At 59.8% G+C, this 24,052-nt stretch overlaps 1 protein-coding gene across 1 annotated transcript in view; it reads right to left on the bottom strand.

Annotated features, from left to right (window-relative positions):
• Positions 1-18,797, bottom strand: part of LOC134154503 (adenylate cyclase type 10-like) — a 49,698-nt gene extending 30,901 nt beyond the window's left edge. The window contains exons 1-15 of the mRNA XM_062601176.1: positions 18,740-18,797; positions 17,346-17,440; positions 17,003-17,128; positions 15,753-15,839; positions 14,465-14,542; positions 13,111-13,260; positions 12,750-12,904; positions 12,207-12,354; positions 11,582-11,673; positions 11,356-11,493; positions 10,527-10,641; positions 9,927-10,055; positions 9,167-9,343; positions 714-849; positions 90-194 (exon numbers count right to left, since the gene is read on the bottom strand). Of these exons, the coding sequence (XP_062457160.1) occupies positions 90-194; positions 714-849; positions 9,167-9,343; positions 9,927-10,055; positions 10,527-10,641; positions 11,356-11,493; positions 11,582-11,673; positions 12,207-12,354; positions 12,750-12,904; positions 13,111-13,260; positions 14,465-14,542; positions 15,753-15,839; positions 17,003-17,128; positions 17,346-17,440; positions 18,740-18,797 (1,789 nt within the window). The remainder of the gene's footprint in view (positions 1-89; positions 195-713; positions 850-9,166; positions 9,344-9,926; positions 10,056-10,526; positions 10,642-11,355; positions 11,494-11,581; positions 11,674-12,206; positions 12,355-12,749; positions 12,905-13,110; positions 13,261-14,464; positions 14,543-15,752; positions 15,840-17,002; positions 17,129-17,345; positions 17,441-18,739) is intronic.
• Positions 18,798-24,052: the final 5,255 nt, after the last annotated feature.

Below are 24,052 nucleotides of genomic sequence, written 5' to 3'. Positions count from 1 at the left end.
CGGAAGGAGGCTGCCTAGCGCACCTCTCTGCTCTCCCAAAGAGCAGCCTCATGGCACCGTCCCAGACAGTCCTGCAGAACGGCACTTACCCTCCACAATGTCGCCCATGTAGTCATTGAGCGTTTGCGTTAGCTTGTCCGCACCCCGCTCGAGGCTGACGCTCTGGCTAAACTTCTCTGTCAGAGCAGTGAAACCTCAAAGAGGCACAAACAGGCACAGAGGAATCAGCAGGTGCCTACATGGCCGCCAGCTTCACGCTCCCACCTCAGAGAGCGTGCGCATTACATCGTGCCCTGACCTGGCTTGTGACAACAAGCCTGGACCACCCAAGAGAAACCACCACTCTCGCATTGGCCACTGCTCCCGGCAGCGTGCCTTCTCCCACACCACACAGCCTGCAGCAGGGGCCCCTGGCCCACGCGCTCTTGCAGCCCGTGGAGGAGTGCCTAGCACTGGGTACCTCTGCTGAGCCCAACTAGCCGACTCCCGGCCTCTTCCAGGCCTCCCCTCTTTTGGAGCCCCTTGTTCCTCCTGACGTCAGCCACCTCTGAGCTCTACTTCCCCCAAAGTGGAAGATGGCAGCAGCAAAGAGGCCTCCTCTGATGCAGTCTCCACCAGAGGTGGCACCAGGGCTCCCAAAGGCCCAGAAAGTCCCAATGCCTCGTGTCTCTGACTTCTTCTCAACCCCCGCCCTTCACAAGCCTTGGACCCACCTGAGACGTCCGCAAAGAGCAGTACTCCATGAAAATTCTGAACGCAACGGGCTTCGTGCCTCAAGTCCTCAGATAAAATGAGGTCGGGGACGTAAGCAGCTACTTCCCCGAGTTCTGAGCAGTGCTTGGACCTTCTCTCCCAGGCACAAGACATCGTCAGCGCCCTTGGGGTACACAGGGTACCTCAGGAGAAGACGACCGTGCCCAACCGGGAGCAGGCTAGCACAGCACCGCACAGGGTTGCGCAATAACCCGGGGCCTTGGGAGGGGCTGCTGGCCCCCTGCCACCAAGGGGCAGGTCACAATCAGCCAGCAGTGACATCAGCCACACGTCGTCGATTGCCTCTGTGCTGTCATCAGACAAGTGAGCCAGCTAACAGGGACAGCTTCTGCACGTCATCGCTCCCCTAGCAACTGCAGCACGCAGCGGGGCACGTCCTAGGTTGTTCTGTTGTGAAGAGCAAGTGGGTCTTTTCCAGGGGGTGGGGGACAGAGCAAACCTCCAGCCACAGGGCTCCTGGCAGAGGCCAGGAGGAGATGGACAGGGCTGCACCAGCAGCACAGCGGACGGGCATATCAGAGAGGGGGAGAAAAAGCTGAAAGACGCGGAAAGGAGGCAGCTCCAGCCCCCTGCTCTGCGGGAGAGAGCTGTGTAAAGCTTCCACGCCGCAGGGACACCCCCTCATGCTGGGCACCCCAGCTCACAGGCAGCCCAAGGCTCACTGCTCCCTACGGGAAGGTGAGCCGGGGCTGAGGCTGACACCCTCGCAGGCGGTGCCCTTGCCACAGGGCGCAGTCCCATGGAGGCCGAACACGGCATGCACAGCTGGGTGCTGGCCTCTAGCCAGGCAAATTACAGCTGGCAGCTCCGACTTGCTTGTTTTCTGCTCTGTTTTTCCTGGTTTCTCTTTTGTAAATAAACTCAAGAATCCCAGCTCCCTGTGTGTGCAGAGGGCACGATCTGGGAGCCCCTGGGCTCTAGGGGCCAGCTCCTGCAGAGATTGCATGCCTAAGGCCAGAATGTGAAAGCGCAAGCGCAGAGCGGTTACCTGAGGTAGTGAAATTGTAACCAATAGAAAGATTTGTATAAAATACTCCCTGGAAAGTGTGTATAAATGAAGAACGACAGTTGGAGAAGGTGTGCTAGCTTTGTGGATTTACCACCTAGCCCCCATCTCTGCGCAGAAATGAAATAAAGAAATATCTCGAACCTGTGTGTCTGTTGGTTGCTTGCACACCGGGTAACAGAACCCAGATTTTGGAACAACAAAACCCTCCCAGGAGCCCCCCTCCAAACCCCTGGAGACCCCCCAGGATCTCGCAACTCCCCCCTACCCCAGGGTCCCAACCACCTCCAGGAGGGCCCATAAAACTCCCTTTGTAGCCCCCCAACCCTCCAGAAGGCCCCCCCAAACCTGCAGCACTCGGGGTGGGGGGCAGCAGCCTATTTCTACCCCTTCCCCTAGGACAGGGAGATCTGGGTGTTTATTTGCCCCAGGGATGGTTGTTTGCCATGGGGGGGGGCGGTATTTACCCCCCCTCCGCACCCAATGCCACTCTCCCCCACAGCCTCACCCCAACATCAACCCATGATGTACGCCAAAACCCTGCTGCAGCTGGGCATGATGTGACCCCCCCCCCGAGATGACACGACCCCCTCGAGGTCTCAACACCCCCTGGGGGTGACACCTTCCCTCCCCCCCCGGGTGTCTCCCCTCCCCCGATGGCTTTTAATACGCTGGATTGTATTTATTCCCTCCCCATCTTCTGGGGGGGGGGCGCTAAGGGGGGCACCCCACCAATGGAGGGGAGGGGCAGGGGGGACCATCTAGGGGGCACTGGCTCAGGAGCTGCCCCGCTGGCCTGGCCCCCACTTTACTGTCTGTAATTAAAGATGTTAAAATAAAGTAATTATTGGAAGCCTCGCGGGGGGCCCAGCGTCCGAGGAGGTGTGGGGACGGGGGAGGGTGTGGCACTGCTGGCCACAGACACCTGGGTCCTCTGTACGAGTGCAGGGGAGGGGCGGGGCGGCATGCCCGGATGCCTGGGACCCTCCCGGACACCTGAGTCCCTTGGAGAACTGGGTTGTCCTGGACTTCTTGCGTTGCCTGGACTCCTGGGCACCTCAGACGCCTGGGCCCCTCGCTCACCCAGGGGAGTGGGGTTGGGGGGGTTCAGCATGGGAGCCCCAGATGCCTGGGTCCCCTCTATGTGGGGGAGAGCGGGGGGTGAGAAGGGGCACCCGGACGCCTGGGTCCCCCAAGGGGCAGTGGTAGAACTGAGACTCGTGGCTGGATCTGGTTGATCTTGTCAAAGAAAATATTGAATCAGCAACAAGTTTTATTGCTTAAACCGTGGAACAAAAGGCTGCTCTGGGTCCTTCTTGTGCTCCCAGCCAAGAGGCACCTTATCGATAGCAACAAAACTTAAAAAAAAAAAAGAAATCATAGAAATCTTGACTTTTGCTGCTCCTCACTGGCGCCTTCCAACGATCAAAAAGAGAACGGATCATTTTTATCCTTCCAATGCATCCGGGAAACATCCTCTCGGTCACTGACGGCAGGGCTCGCGGCTGCTTCCCCTTTGGAGAGCGCGGTTTAATTTAATCTAGAGGGGATTTAGCGAAATGCTAAATGCGACATTGATCTCTAGGCGAGAGGCTGCTTTTTAAGCGTGGGGGAAAGCTCGTTCTCCAATGCATGTTTGTCTTTGGTGGAAAGCTCTAAGCAGGTGGGAACAAAAAAAAAAGGGAATAAAACATTTTTCCTCACATAAGACCAGTGCTTTTCCAAAATCCTAAGGACTGTGAGTCATGGAAACTTCCTCAAATCTTTGCTGCATTGTAGTGTTTTCATATCGGATTTAAAATTGCAGTTAAACGAGGGGATTTTTTTGCATGTAAGCAGTGGGATGAAGACGAGCAGATCAGCGGAGACCTCCTCTCAGCGACCGTGAGCGTGTTGAGTGCGGTTTCATCTTGGCAGCCCTTGGTGGGCATGGCTGCTGCTAGAAGCTTGGAGGCAACGTGAGTCGGTTCCACCCCCCCCCCCAAAAAAAAAAAAAGGAGGGAGAAGAAAGGAAAGAGAAGACACACATTTCCAAGACATTTCATGGGACGTTGAGATCCTCAGGCTGAAGGAGGTGCTGCTCCGTGGTGTTGATCCCAAAGGATGAGCCAGGGACCGCAGAGCTCCTGCCCTACCCCAGGGCTCTCCGTGCCACCAGCTGCTGACAATGACCGTCCTCTCCAAATGCAAAGGACCGGGGAGATGTTCACCCAAGGAGACCACCGGTGGTACCACCACACCTCACCAGCTGCAGCAGAAAACAGCCCAAGGCAGCTGCAGGAAACGGAGGCAAGTAGGAGTCCATCGCCCAGGTCTCCACAAACAGGACTTGCACCAGATGAGAGCAGAAGAGGGGAAACGGGCGTTTGCAACGGCTCTCAATCCTGAACGAACGACTCCAACCAGAGAAGACCGTATTCTCTCCATGAATTGTGCAAGATTCCCAGTCCCAAGTTGAGGTAGGATTTCCATCTTTACGTACTTCAGCCGTAACCTCCGTGAGTTCAGCAATTTGTGGAAAACAGCAGGAAGCGGTGAGGAACAGTGGAAAGGGTGGAAAATATTGGAAGACGAGGCAAAAGCAATGGAAAAATGCATAGAGGCAGAAAACAGGGAAAATGATGGAAATTGGGATGAAACCCCCAAAGCGGTGGAAAACACAAAAATACTACAAAATCACCTGCAAAATAAATGCCAAATATCCCATTAAAAAAATAAAAAAACTTCAGCACAATGTCTCCCACAAAATAAAAGCTACTAAAAAACCCCACAGAGAATGCACAAATAGCAGAAAACAGTAGAAGAATGCCAAAAAGTTGGAAATGTAAAAAATGAAAGTAGAGAGAGCTTGAGAGAAAACAATAGCAAATGAAGTAAAAGAGAAAGAGAGATTAAAAAACCCCAATATATTCAACTGAAGGCTGAGCATGCATACAGAAGATCAGAAAATGTTTTATAAAAACACAAAAAAGGTGGATGCAATGACACAGAATGGAAAGAAAAGCAACACAAGTGTGAAAAGCACATGAAAAAGAAAAGGAATGATCATAAAGCAGAGGAAAAGAGCAGAAAATGCTAAAGAATGTGAAGACAGTGGAAAATGCAAGAAAGATGGTTAATGCGGGGGAAAAGAAGGGTTGAAAAGAGCAGAAAATGATGGAAAAAACCATACCTGGAAAACTGCAGAAAGCATAATGACTGAAAACGCAAAAAAAAAGGCAAAAATGCAAAAAAAAAAAAGAAAAAAAAAGAAAAATGCAGAAAATGCTAGCACATGACAGAAAAATTCAGAAAACATCGTAATACGCAAGGAATGGCAGAAAATGCAAAACCTACCAAAACCTGGCCTCCAAAATAATGGAAAACACCTAAAGCAACAAGGAACACACATACACACAGACACAAAAAAACTCCACACAGAAACAAACTCCAAGTGGAATTGAGTGGAAAAGAGAATAAATGGTGGAAAGCAGGGGAGATATTGTACCAAAAAAACAAGGAAGAAAATGCACAGAATTGCTGAAAAAATCAAAAATAAGAAGGTGGTAGAACAAGTAGGAGTTGATGAAAATGGGCAGAAAAAAGCAGAACATGGTGGGAAGGACTTAGAGGAGTAAAAATGGCAGAAAACAGAAATACCAGAAAAGGCAAAAAAAAAAAAAAAAAAAAAAAAGTGAAAAATTCGAAGAACAACTGAAAGCATCAGGGACTGACTAAAGAGCAGAAAATTCTGAAAAGGAAAGGAAAATGGTGGAAATCACAGAAGAAGATGGAGAAAACAGAAAGGATGGATAACATGAAGAAAATGGAACACCAAGTACACTTAAAATGGTTAAAAATGGTTAAAATGGTTAAGCCAGAGATGTCAGAAAATGCAAAAAAAAAAAAAAAAAGTAAAAAAAAAAGTGGAAAAACTGAGAAGTGGCAGAAAATCAAAAAAAAGGGAAAACCTGAAAACACTTCAAATGGGACAAAATGCAAGAAATAGAGGAAAATTCACACCCCCCTCAAAAAAAATAATTGCCCAAAGTGTCCAACAGCAGCAGAAATCTTTGGAAAGAATATAAATAAAAAAGAAAGAAATGTGGAAAATGCAAAAAGCTCTATATGAAAACTGTGGGAAATGCAAAAAAAAAGGAAAAAAAGTGTAAAACAGAGAAAGAATGGAAAAAAGAGGACACAAAAAACGTTGAAAGGGGGAAAAAAGATGGAAAAGGGGAAAGCAGAAATGGTAGAAATGGCAGAAAAGGAGGGAGAGCAGCGACAGATGATGCAGGCACGGCAGAAAAGAGATGGTGCAAAGCAAGAAGTGCAGAAAGCTGTGGAAAATGGTGAAGAGCACCAAAAGAAAGTGGAAGCTGGAGAAACATCGAAATGGAAAATGAGGAAAGCGGGTAAATTGGAGGGGAAAAAGCTAAAAGAATATGGGCAGATGGAGGTCAGAAAACAGTGGGGATGGCCGTGATGTGCCAGCAGAGGAGCTGCACCAAGGTGATCGAGGTTCTCCCTGGCTGTTGGCCTCGGGGGCCTCCCTGCTGCTGGATGGGTTGCTGGCTCCACCGGCCAGCTCGTGGTGAGTCTGAGTGCACACCAGAGCTATGCGTCCTGCTGGCTTTCATCCTTCCCGGGCTTCATTCACTCTCCGGTCGAGCCATGCCAGACCACAGGTACACAACAGACCAGATGGCCTCAGCCAGGAACAGGATGGTCGACAGCTAACAGTGCGGCTGGACGGCCAAGAGAGAACCCGGTGCACAGTTCCACAGCACCCAGGTGCTTCCGGTGTGAGCCTGCAGTGTGCAGGGGCCGTGGTGGGATTGCTGCTGGGGAAGCTGGACTGAACGGCTCCGTGTCCCTGAGCAGCTCCTATGGCTGGTTGATAGTGAAGGGACTGTTCTGCAGCACTGAATTCGCTGAAAGGGACTTGGTCACACATGGCCCCAGCACCAGCAGCTCCGGATTACGGGGCGCCCCAGTGAATCAAAGCTGATGGCTCCTGGCTTTTGAGGTCTTTCAAGGGAAAACAGAAGCACATAGTCATGGGGAAGAGGGAGAGCAGAGGAAAGAAGCAATTCCCAGGGACGACGCAGGGTGGGCATTGGTGATAGAAAGAGAGCTGCACGGCAAACCCCAGCTTGGCCCTTGCACAGCAGATGCAAGGCCTGAGGACAGCGGGTGTCTGTAGAGGCTACAGAGCTTCTCCCTCTTGCCCTTGTGTTTCCTGGTCCAGCAGAGCAACTGCCCTCTTCCCCCTTGCCTTTCTTTCGCTCCAAAAAAAATTACACACACATGGGCTGAAGAAACAGGACTTTATCTTTGAGGAAAGCAGAGCAAGGGGAGGAAGTGGTAGAACACTAATGGGACAGGATGCGCTTAGAGCTGTCGAGCTGTCCTGTGCTGCGGGAGACACCAGCCATGGCCCAGACCTTCCAGCACACCTGCGTGTCTGCGGTGTGCAGCCCCACGGCATTGGCACAGCTGTGGCAGTGCTGCTCAGAGTCACCTCCTGGCAGAAGGGTGACACCTCTGCCATGCTCTCTGGAGCCAGTGACCCAGTGCTCCAAAGCTGAACCTTGGTGGTGACCGCTCCCGGGCAGTTCTCAGGTTCAGCACGGTCTGTGTCACCAGGCAACAGACGGAGGGTTCAGCATCAGCTTCCAGGGGCTGGAGGGCTGAGACAGAAAAGATCACAGCACATAACAGACTCCCACAGTTGCAGACCTCCTTGATATCCCGCCCAAACAGGGCCCGTCCCACCCAGCCCTTCCCAGGCCGGGCAGGCAGCACGTGGGACAAAAGGATCAGCTGCAAGTTGCTGGTCAGGAATACCCCGGGTGACCCACAAATACTCACCTCCTCTCCCCCAAAGAGGAAGACCACACCTGCCTGGCTTATGGCAGGGCCAGCAACTGGAGCTCCCTTCCTGGGCTCCCTCCTCCTCCCTGCCAGGGCTTCCTGCCACACCTGCTCTCACTCACCATTGCAGATCTGCTCCACCTTCTCCTTCCTCTGCTTCATTTGCTGCCTCATGAGCCCTAGGCAAACACCTCCTGTCAGCCCTCATACTCCCCACCAAGACCCCAGCAGCACAGCTCCCATCTGGCTGTGCCAGCCTGGCCACTCATCCTCTTCCCCTTGTGCAAGGCTGGCCTCAGCGTGGTCCCCAGGGTGCAGGATGCAGGCATGTGGTGAGGCACTGCAGAACCTCCTCTTAGCCCACCTGCACGGTCAGGGATGCGACTGGGGTAGTGGCTCACCAAGGAACCTCACGGCTGCCTCCTGCAAGGATGCCTCAGGCTTCTCCAAGTATGGCAGGCTCTGGTGCAAGTATTGCTCCGCTCTGCTCCTGTCCCTCAGCACCTGGAGACACCGCAAGGCCGTGGGTTGGCACCGAGACTCCCTGGGGAGCCAGGCTTGACCCTCCTCCCACGACCGGCCTCCTCTTCCTTCCTCCTCATGACCCCCGGTGGCCTAGGGATGCTGAGATCCCCCCAAAGCCTTCTGACAAGGACAGCCAAGCCAGGGGCTCCTTCAGCATCCCAGGGGGGGACAGCAAGGGCAGAGGGGCCTGGAGCAGAACCCGAGGCGGCTGGGGCTCTGGGCTGCAGCAGTGGGTGAGGGGCACAGCTGTGCGCCCTGCACGCTGGGCAGCGGGGCAGGCTTCGTCCGGTCAGGGCCCCGGGACTTTGGCCTTGTCCTTACCAGGTACTCCCCAATCTTGGCCAGCGTTGGAGCATGTCCCAGCCCACAGTGGGGCTTAGGACCAGGGCTGCCCCTCCCTGCTGAAGGCAGCGGCACCTCTGCCTTGTCCTTGGCCACTCAGCAAATTGGACCTCCCGCTGGCACGCACTCAGAGGCACACTTGTCAGCAGCCCCTGCCATGGTGGTCAGGCCTCCCCCAGGTCATGTCAGCATCCCTTCCCCAAAGCACTGCTCCATACCTGGGCCGCTCTCTGGTTCTGCTCGCTCATGTGCAGGAAGAGTGGCACCAGGCTCCTCTGCACGGGCTGCATCATCCTCTGCTTGTTCTTCCCCACCACAATCTCCATCAGGTCCTTGAAGAGCAGCATGGAGAGCTCTCGCACTGTGCTGCAGCTCTGTGAGGAAGGAAGGAGAGCAGGGGAGGCCTCAGCAATGACTCCAGGAGCCAGGCATGAGAAGAAGGTTTTCCTTTGCGAGGCCTCGTCTTCTGCAGGCACAACTCTCCCCCTCCCTGGCCAGGGCTCCGAGCTGGGGACAAGCCTCTGCAGAGGCAGCACAACTGTGGCAGGAGGTGCCAATACACTGGCCAGTGGGCACACGTGCAGAAGGACACACAGCATCCAGAGCCACGTCTACAGACGCACCCACACGCCAGAGAGCCCCTGGCTCTCCCACCAGCCTTACGTCATCAAAGCGTGGCAGAAGCCTCTCCGCCAGCTGCAGAGCGATGGGGTTGGAGCCCTTCTGGTCCAGGTAGCTGAGGATGTTTCTCAGCAACAGCAAGCTTCCTGCACGCACGTCCCTGCGGGCATCCTGCAGCCACTCCACCATGTCTAGGAGCAGGCTCTGCATTTTCCTTGCCTGTGGGAAAGACACAATTTCCTTTTGTCAAGCAAGGCCAGAGCCCCCTGGCCACGAGTGCTCTGGGGGCTGATTTCCCATCAGGGCTCAGGGGCCACGGCCAGGGCTCTGCACACAGCCACGGCTGGGGCACAGAGGCTGCAGTGCAGGGCAGAGATCTCCAAGGGGGCTCCAAGCACCCTAGGGCTTCTCTAGGGAGCAAGGCTCCTGCCTCCAGCACCAGCAGCAGCCGACTGCATTAGCCCAACCCTGTGATCTGCCTCATCGTCCCTCTCCCAGCAGGACTCTGGCCGCAGCGTTCTCACAATGGAGGCCGTTTGGAAGGGGCTTGTTGCTGCTGGGCCTGGATCTCCGCCTGGCACAGCGGAGCTCTTCCCGAGGGCCATTGGTGCCTTTCTGCCTGTGCAGCACAGCCCAGGGGCTGCCATGAAAGACTTGGGGCACATCAAGAGGGCAGCGGGGACGTGGGAGCAGCTAGCACACCTCCTGAGGGCCAGCAAAGGCCAGGCCACTCTGTGACCCAGCACCACCTGCCAAGCCCCAGCCTGCCACCATGGCTTCATCCAGCTGCCCCCCTGCTCACCATCTTCAGCAGGCTCAGGAGACCTCTGAATGCCAGTCTGCGCAGCTCCAGGCCCTCAGCCTGAATGCAGCACCAGAGGAGTGGCAGCACGGCATCGTCCATCTCGGCAAGGTCAAGGCCATCCAGCAGCTGAAATGCACACAGCACTGACGGACTGGCAGAGCCACCAGCACTGCCTGCAGCGTGCAGCCCTGCGTCCCACCCACCATTCAGGCCAAGGGCACCAGCCCCTGACACGGCTCACGCCACGGGCAGGGGCCACTGTGGAGACACCCGCAGGCCCTGCTCCCAGCCCTGGGCCTCTCAGCACACTGCACGCACTGCTCGCCTCCGCCCCACGGCCTCGGAGCCCTCTGCAGCCTCTTGTCCTCAGCCCTTGGAGGAGCACTTGAACCCAGAGAGCTGCCGCAAAGGAGGCCCAAAAGGCAAGTGCTTGCGAGCGGTCGCCCAGCAGAAATGAGCCAAGGCCAGGGCTGCTAACAAGAGCGCGTGCATTGCCCCAGCTCCATTCACCAACGTCACCCACCAGGCACGCGCACAATACGAGCAGAGAGCATTCAGCGGCACCTCCAGAGAGGCACCGCTTGCCATGAGGCTCACCTCCACAAAGAAAGCCATGGCGGGCCTCTGGCGAAACTGGTCCTCCCCGCTCAGCAGCCTTGCCAGCTGGTGGAAGATCCAGCGACACAGGTGTCTCGGAGCTCTCCTCATGGCTCTGGCAGAAGGAAGAAGGCACTGTTGGTCCTCAGCTGAGCAGGTAAGCCTGCTCTGGGCCTGCTTGCCCCCTCAGCCACTTCCCCCCAGCACACTGAAGGCAGCTCAAGGCAGTGCTTGGCACGCAGCCACGGCAGCCAGCAGCATGTGCTCCTGCAGGGCCGCTCTTTCCCCACCACACCTTGCCATCAGAAAGCCAGGCTCAGTCACCATTATGTTCCTCTGGGTGGGAGACTAGAGAAACACCCTTCCTACCTGCAAGCCATGGCCTTCCCACACATGCCGTGTCCTCACCCCTTGGCATTCCTCTGCCCCGGGGGCCTTCCCAGGTCCTTCTGCTCAGCTTGCACCTTTCCTGGGGCTCGGCTTTGGCTGCCACTGCAGCCAGACCCTCCCCAATCCTCTCTGTGATGGGAGCCCAGGCCCCACCGGAGGGCACTCCGGCGCTTTGGGAGGGCACCACTCCTGCGAGGGACCTTCTCGCACTACTCCTAACACCAACTACTCCCCCAACAGCACTCAAAGCTGGGCAGTAATGGGTCAGGGAGCTCCCATGGCCATTTTGCTGTGTGAGCCCTTGCCACAAGTGGGGAGGCTGCAGCCCCTTTCTTGGAGAGCTCGCCCCCACCCCCCGTCCACAAGGAAGGACATTGTGTGGGGCACCCCAAATCCACGAAAGAGGTGCTGGGGGAGAGCAGGGCGTAAAGGACTCTACCTGGCCAGCACGGACACTCCCTTCTGAGATGTCTCTGCACGCAGAAACAGCTCCCAGCCGCCATTCTTCTCCACAGCCAGGGCTACGTGCCGATAGCCAGCGCAGTGGAAGAGACCCTTCATGGCCTCCATGGCACTCCTGCATGCAAAACAAAGCCCAGGTCACACTGGCAGCCTGGCCCTGCCTCTGACTCCAAGGCCGAGACAGGAGGAGTGGGATCAAGCACCTGATGTGGCTGGGGGCACGGGACCCATCCCGCTGGCATTCCCTCAGGAAGATGTTTGCTTCCTGGCAGGTGAACCCTGCTGTGAAGACCATCTGAAAGAGCAGTGCCAGGAAGAGCTGGGGGAAGAAGGCCTGCAACACCTGTGGGCTCCTGGATGATCACGTGCAGTGACCTTGTTGCCTGCGGAAAACACCCAGGGACACCTCTCACTCCTGAGCGCTCCCTGTCATTCTCCCTGAATCCTCGAGCTGGGAGCCTCACACACAGCCTCGTGCCATGGACAATGCAGATGGAGGGCTCGGACTTGCTGCCTGACCAAGGCCAATGCCTGCAGGCTCTTTGGCCTCAACTCCTGTCTGTACACAAGGAGCCTTCCTGCGTGAGGGACACTAGGGGATGCAGGGACAGGGGGAGATGGAGATTTCCAGGCCATGGCCAGCCTGAGTGTTTGTGTGCAGAGCAGCGCTCGGCAGCCCTGTGCGCTGGCAACGGGAGGCCTGGTGCTGGGCATGTTGTATCCCCATGCAGGGGAGGTGCCTGCCTGGGGGCACACAGGCAGGGCAGAGGGGGCCCACAGAGCCAGGCGACAGCCAGGGGACCAACGAGGCGTCGTCCCATAACTCACAGCCAGGGGAAGGATGCAGCTGTTGTCCCTCTCGGAGGTGGACTGCTTGCGCAGTGGCCGTTGCTCCAGCAAACTCAGCAGCTCCTGCAGCACGTCTTTTGCAACTGCGGCCTTATCCAGCAGCACCTTCCACATGGTTGTGGCGATGCTGCAGCCCCAGAGCGCTCTGTCAGTGGCACTTCCTCGGCCACAGCGCCAGAGCCTGGGCATGCCCTGGAGCTCCCTGGACGTCCAGCAGCCCTGACCCTGCCCACCCCCTCCTCACTGGGAGCCCTAAAGGGGGCCTGCCCATGCAGGCTGGACAGCACCAGGCTGAAGTGCCTTGTGGGGAAGGCAGGGAGCATGGCCGCTGCCTGCTGAAAGCAGGCTCCCTTGCTCAGCTCTGCCTTCTGCAGAGCTACTTGATGCATGGGGACTGGGCAGTGGTGGGACAGACAGAGGACTCTGCCCCGCAGGCGTGTCTTGGGAGTCTCCTTGGGTCTGGCCCCCTTTGGGCCCTTCTCCCCATCTGCGATGAGCCCTCGAGCCTGACGGGCCCCATACCTGTTGCAGAGCGGGGAGCAGTAGAGCAGGCTCACGGTCACCTCGTCAGGGTTCGAGCAGCACAGCTGGCAAAGGATGTTGTTCAGGGTGACCCGGGCCAACAACTCCCTGACGTACCTTAGGTTCCTGTAGAGGCACCTTATCATCCGTGGCACCTGGAAGACCCATGGGTGAAAGTGGGGCTGCTACCAGAGAGCAGCCATTACTCCACTTTCCATGACATCCCCTTCCTTCTCCACGGCTCCCAGTGCTCCTTGCTGCCTTCCAAGGCTCTTGGGTGCCCCAGACCCCTGGCTCTGGCGAGGTAAGACCATGTCCCAGAGGACTCCTGTCCCATACACGCCACCTGCAGCCTGCTTACATCTTCCAGTGAAGAGACAGCACCCACCACAAACATGTTCAGCATGTGGGTAGCCACCACCGTGCTGTAGTTGCTGCAGTTCCTCATGCCCTCGATGGCTGTGACAATGACGTCTATGCCCTCGGAGGGCTGAAGGTTTTTCACAAACAGCTTATGGGAGAAAGGAGGTGAGGGAAGAAATGTCACGCTCTGTGCCACATTAATGGTGCTTAGCTGAGCAGTGGACGTGGCTCGGGAGAGGGGGGTGGGGTAATGCTGGCACTGTGGTCCCAGCAGAGCCAGGGGCGGCTGTTGGGTTGTGCAGCGGCACCGTGGGGCACGTGGCCACAGGACCATCAGGGCACGGGAGGATAGGTGTGGTCAGGGTCACAGCGCACTGGCTCTGCAGGCAAGCACAGCTTGATGGTGGCCCTCAAAGCTGCAGCTGCTGCTGGGACTCTTGGAGTGAAGCCCCTGCCCACTCCCCACTCAGGCACAGTGGAAGCGGCACCGGGAGAGAGCTGGGGTGCTACCAGAGTGCAGCCTTACACAAGGGGCCACTGAGAGCTGCTTCCCTCTCCACCACGCCCTCTGCCCACTCTGCATGAACCGCGATACCCCCTCAGCCCTGTTCATTAGGCAGCCCTCTGCTCATCCAAGTCCCCTGATGACCCCATGGCCAAGAGTCGCAGGAGGGGAGGTGCTCCTCACATTCGTGATGACACTGAGGTTGCTGGTCCATGACACGCAGAGCTCGTCGTCAGCTTCCCACTCCTTTGGGTTCTCCACATGCCCTTAATTATCCTGCAACGGCTCGCTGCCTGAGCAGGAGCGGAAAAAGAGAGCAGTCAGGAGGAGTGGAGGAGCCTTGGAGGGGGCAGACTGATGGCCTCAGGGAGAAAGCAGCCTGGCAGAGGAGAAGAGCATGCCAGTAACGTCTGGGGAGCAGGATTCCCCGGGAGGCTGGGGGCCCCTTCCAGGGGACAGAAGGGGCAACTGCTTTGAAGGCTACCAAAGGCCTGGGGGGGTTCAATGGGACTTTGTGGTGTGAAGCACCTTAGGATCCCTAGTCCTAGCAGGGGTTGCTGAGCATTTTCCACAGCAGGACAGTCCAGCACAGGCACTAACATCCTGTTGCCCTACTGCTCCATCAGCCCTCTTTACTGCTCCTGTGTCTCATGGAGCAGAGTGGCCGAGGCAGGCTGATGCCCTCCCTGGCCTTGCCAGGCTCTCCAGCTCCACAAGAATGCAGCCCACCACAGCTACTCTTACGTTTTCATTGAACCACAAATCTGAAGAGGCAATGAAGAGCGTCCAAAGCCCCACGGCTGGTCTCTGCATTCTCATAGGCACAGCAAAGTATGAGACGCCCCACCAGCTGTCCCACTATGGGCACAGAGACCCTTCCGTAGCCGCTGGGGCTCTCCTCAACTCCTCCAAAGGGGCGCCAGACCTGCCGAACAGGCGGTACAGCTAGAAGGACTGATGGCAGGCAGTCGCCACCAAAGCCCTGAAGTCAAGAGTCTGCCCAGGCATGCATGCCAGGTGAGTCAAAGCTCCGGAGGGCCCTGCAGGCCTGGCCTCCCAAACCAGCAAGGCAGCACTGCCACACCTCACCTCACATCGTGCTCCCTGCACACTCCTGCCCTGCACAGAGCTGGGGCACAGCTGGGGCCTCAGAAAAAAACGCCTGCGGAGATAAGCTCATGGCAAGAGGAACAAAGAGCTTTTGCCTCAGGGCAGGGCCTTGCTGAGCGCTTTGACCTCTGGCCAGGCTTCCCTCACAGGCACCCCGGAGCTGAAGGCTGCTCTGGTCTGCAGGCAAGGGGCAAAGGGGTGGCTGGGAGGTGCCTGCCTCCTTACCTCCAGCGAGGAATAGTTGGACAGCACATTGCTCAGCCTCCCAATCCTCCCCACAGCCCTCTCACGCACAGCTGCTCTCTCCAAGTTGGTGAAGGGCAACAGGAGCTGGGAGGACAAAGCCTACTGGTCTGCCTGGGGAGCTGACACCTGCTCCAGCAGAAGCAGCTCTCCTCAGCCCCTGGCTGCACTGATACAGTTCAGGAAGGCAGGTAACCGCACACCCCCTGCACAGGCACCCTTTCCACACACCCCCTCCAGAACATCGCCCTGCGTGCAGGACATTCCCTGGCGGTCTGCTTGGGGAGGTTGGGCTATGGCCTCCTGGCCTGGCAAAAGAACCAACCTTCTCAGCTGGGCTCCCCTTGCAGGAGGGGCGAGTCCTAGCAGGGCCCTGCCCCATTCAGATCTGGAGAGCAAAGGACAAGGGACGGGGGGCAGGCAGGGGGATCGCAGCAGTAGCTGCCGTCTGTGTGGTGCTGAGAGAAAAAGGACGCAAATCCTCCCTCCACATCTTTGGTGCAGGAAAGGCTTTGAGGGCAGAGTTGGCCCTGGAGTGCAGCGGGCAAGGCTTTCTCATGACCTAGGAGGAATCTCTGGAAGGAGAAGGGACTTGGGCTGCAGCCAGTGCACCCCAGGATCACTGCACAGGCACCTCCCAGTCACCTAAGGGAGGTGGGCTCCCTCCCTGCACTCTGCAGCCTCCACATGGCACTGAGATAGGAAATGGCCACTTGAGGGTATCGCTTCCCCCTGAGCTGAGGAACAGTCCCTGTGAAGCCCACTCTTTGCAAATGCCATACCTGCAAGATATTCTGAAGCTCCAGGAGGCCGGAAGTGGCAGAGTTGAGCACCAGCACCTCCAGCATGTTATCCATGCTGTCCAGGGTCTGCAAGGAGCACAGAGGGTTGTGACACTCTTTCACCCCTCCCTGGCACACACCAGCCTCTGGGCTTTGCCCATGGCCACACCCAGAGGAAGGGGTAGAAGGGAGGAGGGTGGGAAAGCAAAGCTGAGATCGGGCCCTGCCTGTGATCTTACAGGCGTCTCTCAGCACAGGCCGGGCAGGGGCAAGAGCAGAGGGGCTGACAAGCTCCCCGTCGCTCGCCCAGTGCATACCTTGGAATAGAGGCAGGTGTCCAGGTTCTTCATGTCTTCTATTGCTGGAAGCAGGAAGACATTCCTGAAGCAAGTGTGCAGGAGGATGCTCTTTTTGCCCTCCAGAACCGGCTCCACGGCACTGCAAAGAGAGGCGCTTGCTCAACACTGGCGCTGGCAGCACTGCCTTGATGCTCTGGCAAGGTGGATGTGGACCTCCGGGGCAGGAGTCCTCGGGCTGGGGCAGCCCTGCGTGTGTTGGGGGGGTACTCCTTCCTTCCATGACACTGCTCCTGGGACAGAGGACAGTCCTGGTTGGTAGGCCTCATGCCTCCTCAACCATCTGCCTCCCCTTCTCTGGTGAAGGCCAAGGTGCCCTGGGCAGCTGCAGGTAGCCCTGTGCCCTCCCATCTGCCCTGATGACAAACCCGGGGCCAGGGAGAGCAGAGGCCCAGCGGACAGAACCACCAGCCTCCCTCCACGATGGGGGGACACCTCCCAGGCAGGCACGGTGCCATCAGGACCATGCTCTGGAGAGGTCTGGGCCAAACCAGGGGCTGACGTACGTACCTCATCGCCATGAGAGCAAGCATGGCTTGCTGGCGCACTGCTGTGCCCAGCTGCTCCATCGGCTCCTCCTCCAGCAGCACCTGGAGAGCACAACCAGCATGCCACACCGAAAGTGCCACCACCCAGCGCCAGCACTCCCAGCAGCACTCTGTGAGGCTAGCAGAGGCCTGAGGCCCCCATCCCTGCACTGCAGCCCACAATGACCCCCACTTTGAGGTCTCAGCTCGCAGGGCTTCTCAAGGCCACCCGGGCACCTGTCAGCAGCAGCTCTTTGCCAGTGCTTGCTTGCCCCAGTCCTCCCAGTGCCCAAGTCCTCTCCAAAGAGCTGTGCTTGCGCCCAGCTGCCCTTGAGCCCGTACTCACAGCTGCTGCATGTGCCCTCACCTTGATATGCTCGGCCAGGTCGTACGTGCAGCAGAAAACATCCAGGCCCCACGACAAGGCCTTGGAGCTGCTGCCTCTGCAGAGGGTGCAGATGTACTCCAGGAACTTGAGCTTCTGCACCTCTTCCTGACGCACAGGGAAGAGAGACGGAGTGAGCGTGAAGGGTGGGGGAAAGACCAGCAGGAGCAGAGAAGTGAGGGGGCTGCAGCGGTGCGCGTGTCCCCTGGCCGGGAGCAGCTCTGCACAGCCAGCAGCCCCCCCCGCAGCCTGGCAGCAGGCAGCAGAGCCGGCGCGACCCGCAGGGAGACTCAGGCCCGGCCCGGCCGGACGTGGCTGCAGCTACCTTCTGTGTGCCGCTCACAAAGGCCTGGATGAACTCCAGGGCTTCCTCATCCTCTCTCGACAGCTCCGACCAGCTGCAGATGGAAAACTTGGCCCCTGCAAAAGCCAGAGAGCCAAGAGGCCTGGAGACACTGAGCGCAGGCAGCAGAGATGAGCGCACCGAGCTCGGCCTCTGCGCCACCGCCCCGGGCACCCCAGTGCCAGGGTGCGGGCAGACAGGAGCCCCGCGCAGAGCAGGACGTGCTGCCCAGCCTCGGCCCAGCCCAGCCCCGCGGGGCCCCTCACAGGCTCCACGACGCCTGGGCCCTGCAGCCCTTGGAGGACGACTGGGAAGAGCTGCTGCCCTGGGGAGTCCCGTCCCGCTCCTGGGGTGCCCGGGGGATGCGCGGGCAGCCGCCCTCCTAGGGATTGTTGGCAGTGGATTTGTACCCAGCGAGAGGATGGGGCCGTGCCCATGGCAGTCTGCAGGCTCAGGGCATCCCCCAGGGTCTCCCCTGCATGACGAGTCTCCCCGAAGGGGATCCCTGCACGCCCAGGCTCTGCATGGCTGCTGGAGCAGCTCCAGCTCCTCCCACCGCCGGGATCTCGGGTGAGTGATCCCACTGTGAGGCCAGCAGTGACCCTGGCAGCAGGGACTTCTGCCCAGGGTGCCCTGGGATGGCAGGGGCAGCGTCAGCACTGGCACGCAGCAGTCCTGGCAGCTACACTGGCACCTGAGCCAGAGGGGAGCATCAGTCTTTGCTCTGGCTGCAGCTCCCCACCCCGTCCAGCCTCCCGCTCTGGCTGCACTGCTCTCACACCTGCCCCAGCTAGTGGCCTCCTCACACCAGGCCCACAGACACTTACACCAGCAGAGCTGAAGGAGCGCACGGACCCTGAAGCCAGGCATGTGGCTGAGCCATGCAGAGGGAGGGAGCAGCTGTGGGGACTCGGCATCGGCCTAAACACGACTTCTGCAGGTTTCACAGAAATGCCATAAGGACCCCCTGCAAGAAACACGAGACACCCGGGTCTTCCACAAACCTCTGCTTTGAACACGCTCAGTGCTAGGGTAGAAATGTCTAAGCAGGTGAGGAAATGCAAGATGGGAAAGCAACTCATATGCACACAGTAGGAAAGAACCTACTGCTCACGCAGGGCTCGGCAACTGGCTCTTCCAAAGATTCTCAGCTGCACACTTCCCAAACGAAGCAGAAGGCAAGAGCCAAACTCTTAGATCAGATAAGACAAAGAGGAAGTCTTGTGAAAACTTCTGCTTCAGGAGCAGACACTGAAAGCAGGGGTTTTCTTTTCCATTTCCTTTCCCAAAGGACAGGAAACACAGTAAGGATACTTTGGTGTTTCTTCAACAAAATCATTCCCTTTCAACTGCTATGCTCCCAAGCCCAGCCGTACCCGACCCTACCGGATGATCTCCCTTTTCTGTCAGGAGCAGAAAACCTTCTTTCAACATAACTGATATCCTTGACTCCCCCTTTTATAGAACACACGGAAGAGCTGCTGTCCATACGCTACTCAGGTCACACACAAAGCAGTGGGGGGTGCATGTTAAATGCAGAGCCCTTCCTCTAAAAATGCATTTGCATTCAGCACACACTGGTATTGCAGAAGGTAAAGCTCACGATTACAAAAAACGCCCGCGTCCTCCAGCTCAGCTTTCAGCCAGAGACACATTTCAAGCTGACACTTCAGTCACACCTCGCCAGCATCGGTGTCCCAGCAGACACAAGGCACAACCCAGCCTTCTCCAGGCGATGTCTGGGGATACCTACAAGCAGGGTGAACAGGGCCTGGGGAAGCTCTGGGCGAAGGAGCAGCCCCGGCAGGGCAGGGCCATTCCCCCATGCACAGGGGGCTGCGTGGGGCAGGGCTGCTCAGAGCTCCCGCTTGCCCCCAGGACACTGCCCGGGGATGTCTCAGGAGGAAGCTCCGGCAGGGACGACACCAAAGGCAAGGCGCTTCCCCGAGTCTCTGCTTTCAGGTCCCTGTCTGTGGGATGTAGGGAAGGGAGAAGGAGCTGCCCAGGCTGGACAAGAGTCCCAGACTCTGAAGCCCACGGAGAGACCAGCAGGTCTGCGAGGCAGCTCTGAAAGTGCCTTCACCCACGCTCTGCCCACGCACAGCAGTGCTGGGCCCGTGCCCTGCTCTCGCAGTGGGGATGGTGCTGAGAAATGGTCACCGCAGGTGGCTCCGAGCCGTGGGGCTGCCAGGAGAAGGGGCACAAGAGCCAGGGGGTCCGGGGGCCGGAGATGGCCCAGGCCGGGCCGGGCCTTGCCCACCCGCTGCTGGCACACGGCCGGGCCGCGGTAGCTGCTGCCGCCCCCGTGCGCACGGCCACTCGCTCTGCCAAGCCCTTGGCCCCGCAGCCGGGGCAGCAGCTCGCAGCACTGCGGCTAAAGGCTCCGGGCGGCTCCGCGGCGGGAGACGCTGCCCCGCGGCAGCAGCCGCCTCTCGCCCCCTGCCTGCCCGCAGGGTCCGGGCAGCCCCGGCCCGCCCCGCCCCTCAGCCGCCTCCTCAGCCCCAGTGCGCATGCTCCGCCCTGCCCCGCCCCTCCTGACCCTCGGGGCCCCGCCCCTCGCTTGTCCTGCCCACCCCGCCCCCGCATAGCGCATGCTCACTGCTGCCCCCTCCCGCCCCTCTCTCCCAGGTCCCGCCCCAGGAGGCCCCGCCCCACCCCACAGGAGCCAATGGAGGAGCGCAGAGTGGGAGGGGTCACAGCATGGGAGGTGTCACTGCTGCAGATGGGGGCGGGGTCATCGTCGAGCTGCAGGACCCTCTGCACGCCCTTCTCTGCAAACTATTGCATCAGGTCTCTGACACTATCGCTTTCACTCACCGCCAGGAAATTGCTTTGAGATACCATCCCAGCTCTGGGAGGATGGGCTGCAAGCAGAGTGCTCCAGCTGAGGAGCACTGCGGCCCGGCAGTCGGGTGTCCGCTCCTGGGGAGCTCTCTGGCATGACACCAGTTTCTGCGACGGCACCGTGTTTTCCTGTCCCTTCCTTTCTGTCCCTTGCCTGTCCAAAGACCCCTCCCAGTCACAGCTCCTGCTGTCCCACACAAATCACCAATGTCCACTGCAGCTGCAGTGCTGGCAGCACCGACCAGCAACCACAGAAAAAACGGCCTCTGACCCAGGCCCCTGTGTGTGGATTTGGTCCAAAGCAGAGGTCACACTGCAACGACAGCGTTGCCTTACGTGGCTGTAGTACCCATCTCACTCTGCCATTACTACACAGAGTTACATTTAGATTAAGTTTCCATCTTAGGGTTAACGTGACTTGATTGCCCACTGCCAGTCCCTGACCTCGTGCTGCTGCAGGCAGCACTCCTCTGCTAAGTGCAGTTTTAAAGAGAGGCTGTGACCAAGCTTCAATACCTGGGTTGTGCCATGGGCACCAGCAAAAGGCAGAAGCTGTTTGAGACAGGTTTGCGGTATCTGTTGCAGTTGTCAGTGTGCCCCCGGTGAGAAGGTAACACCCCATGTCCCTGCAAGAGGAGACACCCAGGTCTTGCCCATCGTGAGCACACGTCACGTCTGGTGAACTTGGTGCCTTCAGCATCTCCCGCAGAGCTCCAGAGGGCAAAAATCTCTCCAGCAGACACAGGGGAACAGATTACCGGTGGGATAATACTGCCTGCATTTGGGGAGCACTGTGCAGAGCGAGTGGCTGTTTGTGGCCTGCGTTTCTTCAAAGAAGAGAGCTGTGGTTTCTGTTTGGACTGAGCAGCTCCTGCAGATGTTCCTAGGAAGGACCTGGCAGAGCTGCGATTCTGTGCGGCACGTTTTCGTGTTGTGTCAAGGTGTTTTGGGGTATGGAAGCAGACTGCCAGCCTGAAGTCCTGGGCTCCAGAAATAACCACTTCCACCTGCTCCGAGTTTAACGCTGCATTTCATAGTTTGGCTGAGACAGAAGAAAGCGAAACTGTCTCTGGTCAGGAGCGTGTGGGGAAAACGACTTCTTGAATCCAGATGGCGTGGCCGGTGTGGCCCGGGCTCCGGGTCGGAGCTCCCTGTGGAGGGCTGGGGTCGGGGAGGCTCCGGGGAGGGCTGCGGCTCTGCTCGGGGTCCCTGAGGAGCGGCGTGGGCGGGGGCTGGCTGTGGGGGAGGCGTGGGGCTGCGGGCGAGGGCTGCGGGGCTGGGGCTGGGGGCGAGGGCTGGGCGCGAGCGGGGAAGGGCCGAGAGCTGCGGGGTCTCCGCGGGCGGAGCAGGGCAGCGGCGGCGGGGCCGGGCGCGGGGCGGCCGCTCCGGCCTTAGGGCGGCACCGAGCCTGCCCGCCCTCAGGCTGCCGCCCGCGCCTGGCCAATCAGCTCGCGAGGGGAGGCCGCGAGCCAATGGGGGCCTGGGGGGCGGGCTGTGTCCTGAGCGACGTGCCGGCCGCCCAATGGCGTGCCCCGGCGGGGCTGTCCCTGCTGCCAGGGCCGAGGCCGGCGGGGCGCAGCGCCCCCTGCCCGCCGCCTCCTGCGCCTGAGCCAGGGCTCGCCCGGGCCAGGCCCGTGGGCGGGTGGGGGGCGGCGGGGGCCTCTGCCCCGCGGCCGCGCGGGAGCGGCCTGCTGTGCGCAGAGGGAGCAGGAGAGGCGGCGGCACAGGATGGCGGAGCAGGAAATTCCGCCGGAGCGCAGGAGATCGCTTGTTCACTGTGAAGGGGCCGAAGGCGGGCAGAGGTTCCCCGAGAGGCTGCAGAGTCTCCACTCCGGGAGAGACTCCAGACTGGCCCCTCCTGCTGCAGGGCAGCCTGCTCCAGGGGACCCTGCTTGATCCGCGGGGCTGGACCAGACCAGCTCCCCAGGTCCCTGCCAAGCTCGGCTGCTCCAGCCCCTCCCAGTCCCTGCGCTTCCGCTGCCTCCCGGGGTCGGCGGGAGCCCAGCGTGCGCGTGGGCCGAGGGGTGGCAGGTTGGGTGGTGAGTGCGCGGGTGGGGCTAGCGGGGAAGGGGGTTGTGTTAGCAGTTAGGGTCGAGGCCGCTCCTTGGGGTTTCTGCTTGGGGGTTGGTGTTGCGGGCGGAGCTGGGGATGGGGGGTGGCTGTACTGGGTGGGGGCCGGGGGGAGGGTTGGGGGGAGGTTCTGCTGCGGTGCTTCGGGGTGCTGGTGCTTGTGGTGAGCGCGGGCGAGCTTTGTGGGGGACTGGGTGATGGCTGGAGGTGAGGGCTGGGGGAAGGTTGGCATGGTGATGCTGGGGCTGAGGGTGGGGGTGAGGTGAGCGCCAGGGAAGGGGGTGAGAGGTGTGTGTCTTGGCTCAGCGGTGGGGTTTGGGCTGAGCGGTTGGAGTCGGGGCCGGGGCTGGTTCAGGAGCAGGGCTTGGGGTTAGCGGTTGGTGCCCGGTAGGTGAGTGGCTGCAGCGCCTGGTCCGTCGGGGCTGAAGCGGGAGGGAGGTGGCCGTGCGCAGCCCTGCGCTGCCCCTGGAGCTGCCTCCCGCTGCCTCCGGCAGCTCTGTCCTCCGCGGGGCGGCGGCGCTCGGGCCCTGGGGCCGCGGTGGCGGCGGCTGCTGCTCGTGGAGCCACTGCGGGCAGCAGAGGTGACCTCAGCGCCGCCACGCGCGGGGCCGCTGGGACCCGCCTGGTGACCCACCGCGGCCCCGCAGTGTCCGGGAGGACGGCGCCGGGAGAGGGCAGGAGCGCACGGGGCTCGGGCAGGAGCCGCCGAGCACAGCCGCGACTTTCCCTGCCTCAGCCCCGCGGAGCCGAGGCGTTTCCCGAGGCCTTCCCACCTCCTGTGCCGGGTGGGAGCCACGGGGCTGGGGCTGGGGCTGGGGCTGGGCAGTGTGGCGGGCCTGCGGGGGCCCTCGGCCGTGGTGGGGGCAGAGCCTTGCGGAAGGGGCTGTGGGGCAGGAGAGCTGGCGCCAGGGCCGGGGCGGGCTGGGGGACGCCGCAGCGCTGCCACCACCCCCGCGGGGACCTTCCCAGCTCTGCCTTAAAAACGCTCCCCCTCTGGCCTCTGCTCTGCCCCGCAGGATGAAGGAGAGACACCCAGCCACGCCCGGGCGGCCTGGGAGAAGGAGGGCGGTCGCCCCCACAGCCCGCAGGCACCCCAGGAACGGGACGGGACTCCCCAGGGCAGCAGCTCTCCCCAGGCATCCTCCGAGTGCTGCAGGGCCCAGGCGTCGCGGAGCCCGTGGAGCAGTGAGTGAGGGGGCCCGCGGGGCTGGGCCGGGCCGGGGCCGGGCAGCGCGTCCTGCTCTGCACGGGGCTCCCGTCTGCCCGCACGCTGGCACTGGGGTGCCCGGGGCGGTGGCACGGAGGCCGAGCTCGGTGCGCTCGTCTCTGCTGCCTGCGCTCAGTGTCTCCAGACATCCTGGCTCTCTGGCTGTTGCAGGGGCCAAGTTTTCCATCTGCAGCTGGTCGGAGCTGTCGAGAGAGGATGAGGAAGCCCTGGAGTTCATCCAGGCCTTTGTGAGCGGCACACAGAAGGTAGCTGCAGCCACGTCCGGCCGGGCCGGGCCTGAGTCTCCCTGCGGGTCGCGCCGGCTCTGCGGCCTGCTGCCAGGCTGCGGGGCGGCTGCTGGCTGTGCAGAGCTGCTCCCAGCCAGGGGACACGCGCACCTCTTGCAGCCCCCTCGCTGCTCGGCTCCTGCTGGTCTTTCCCCTGCTCTTCATGCTCACTCCGTCTCTCTTCCCTGTGCGTCAGGAAGAGGTGCAGAAGCTCAAGTTCGTGGAGTGCATCTGCACCCTCTGCAGAGGCAGCAGCTCCAAGGCCTTGTCGTGGGGCCTGG

Source organism: Rhea pennata, unplaced genomic scaffold (assembly GCF_028389875.1).
Source record: "Rhea pennata isolate bPtePen1 unplaced genomic scaffold, bPtePen1.pri scaffold_32, whole genome shotgun sequence".
Classification (NCBI taxonomy): domain Eukaryota; kingdom Metazoa; phylum Chordata; class Aves; order Rheiformes; family Rheidae; genus Rhea; species Rhea pennata.
Note: the sequence above shows the minus strand (reverse complement) of the source record. Positions and strands in the feature narration are given on the sequence as shown.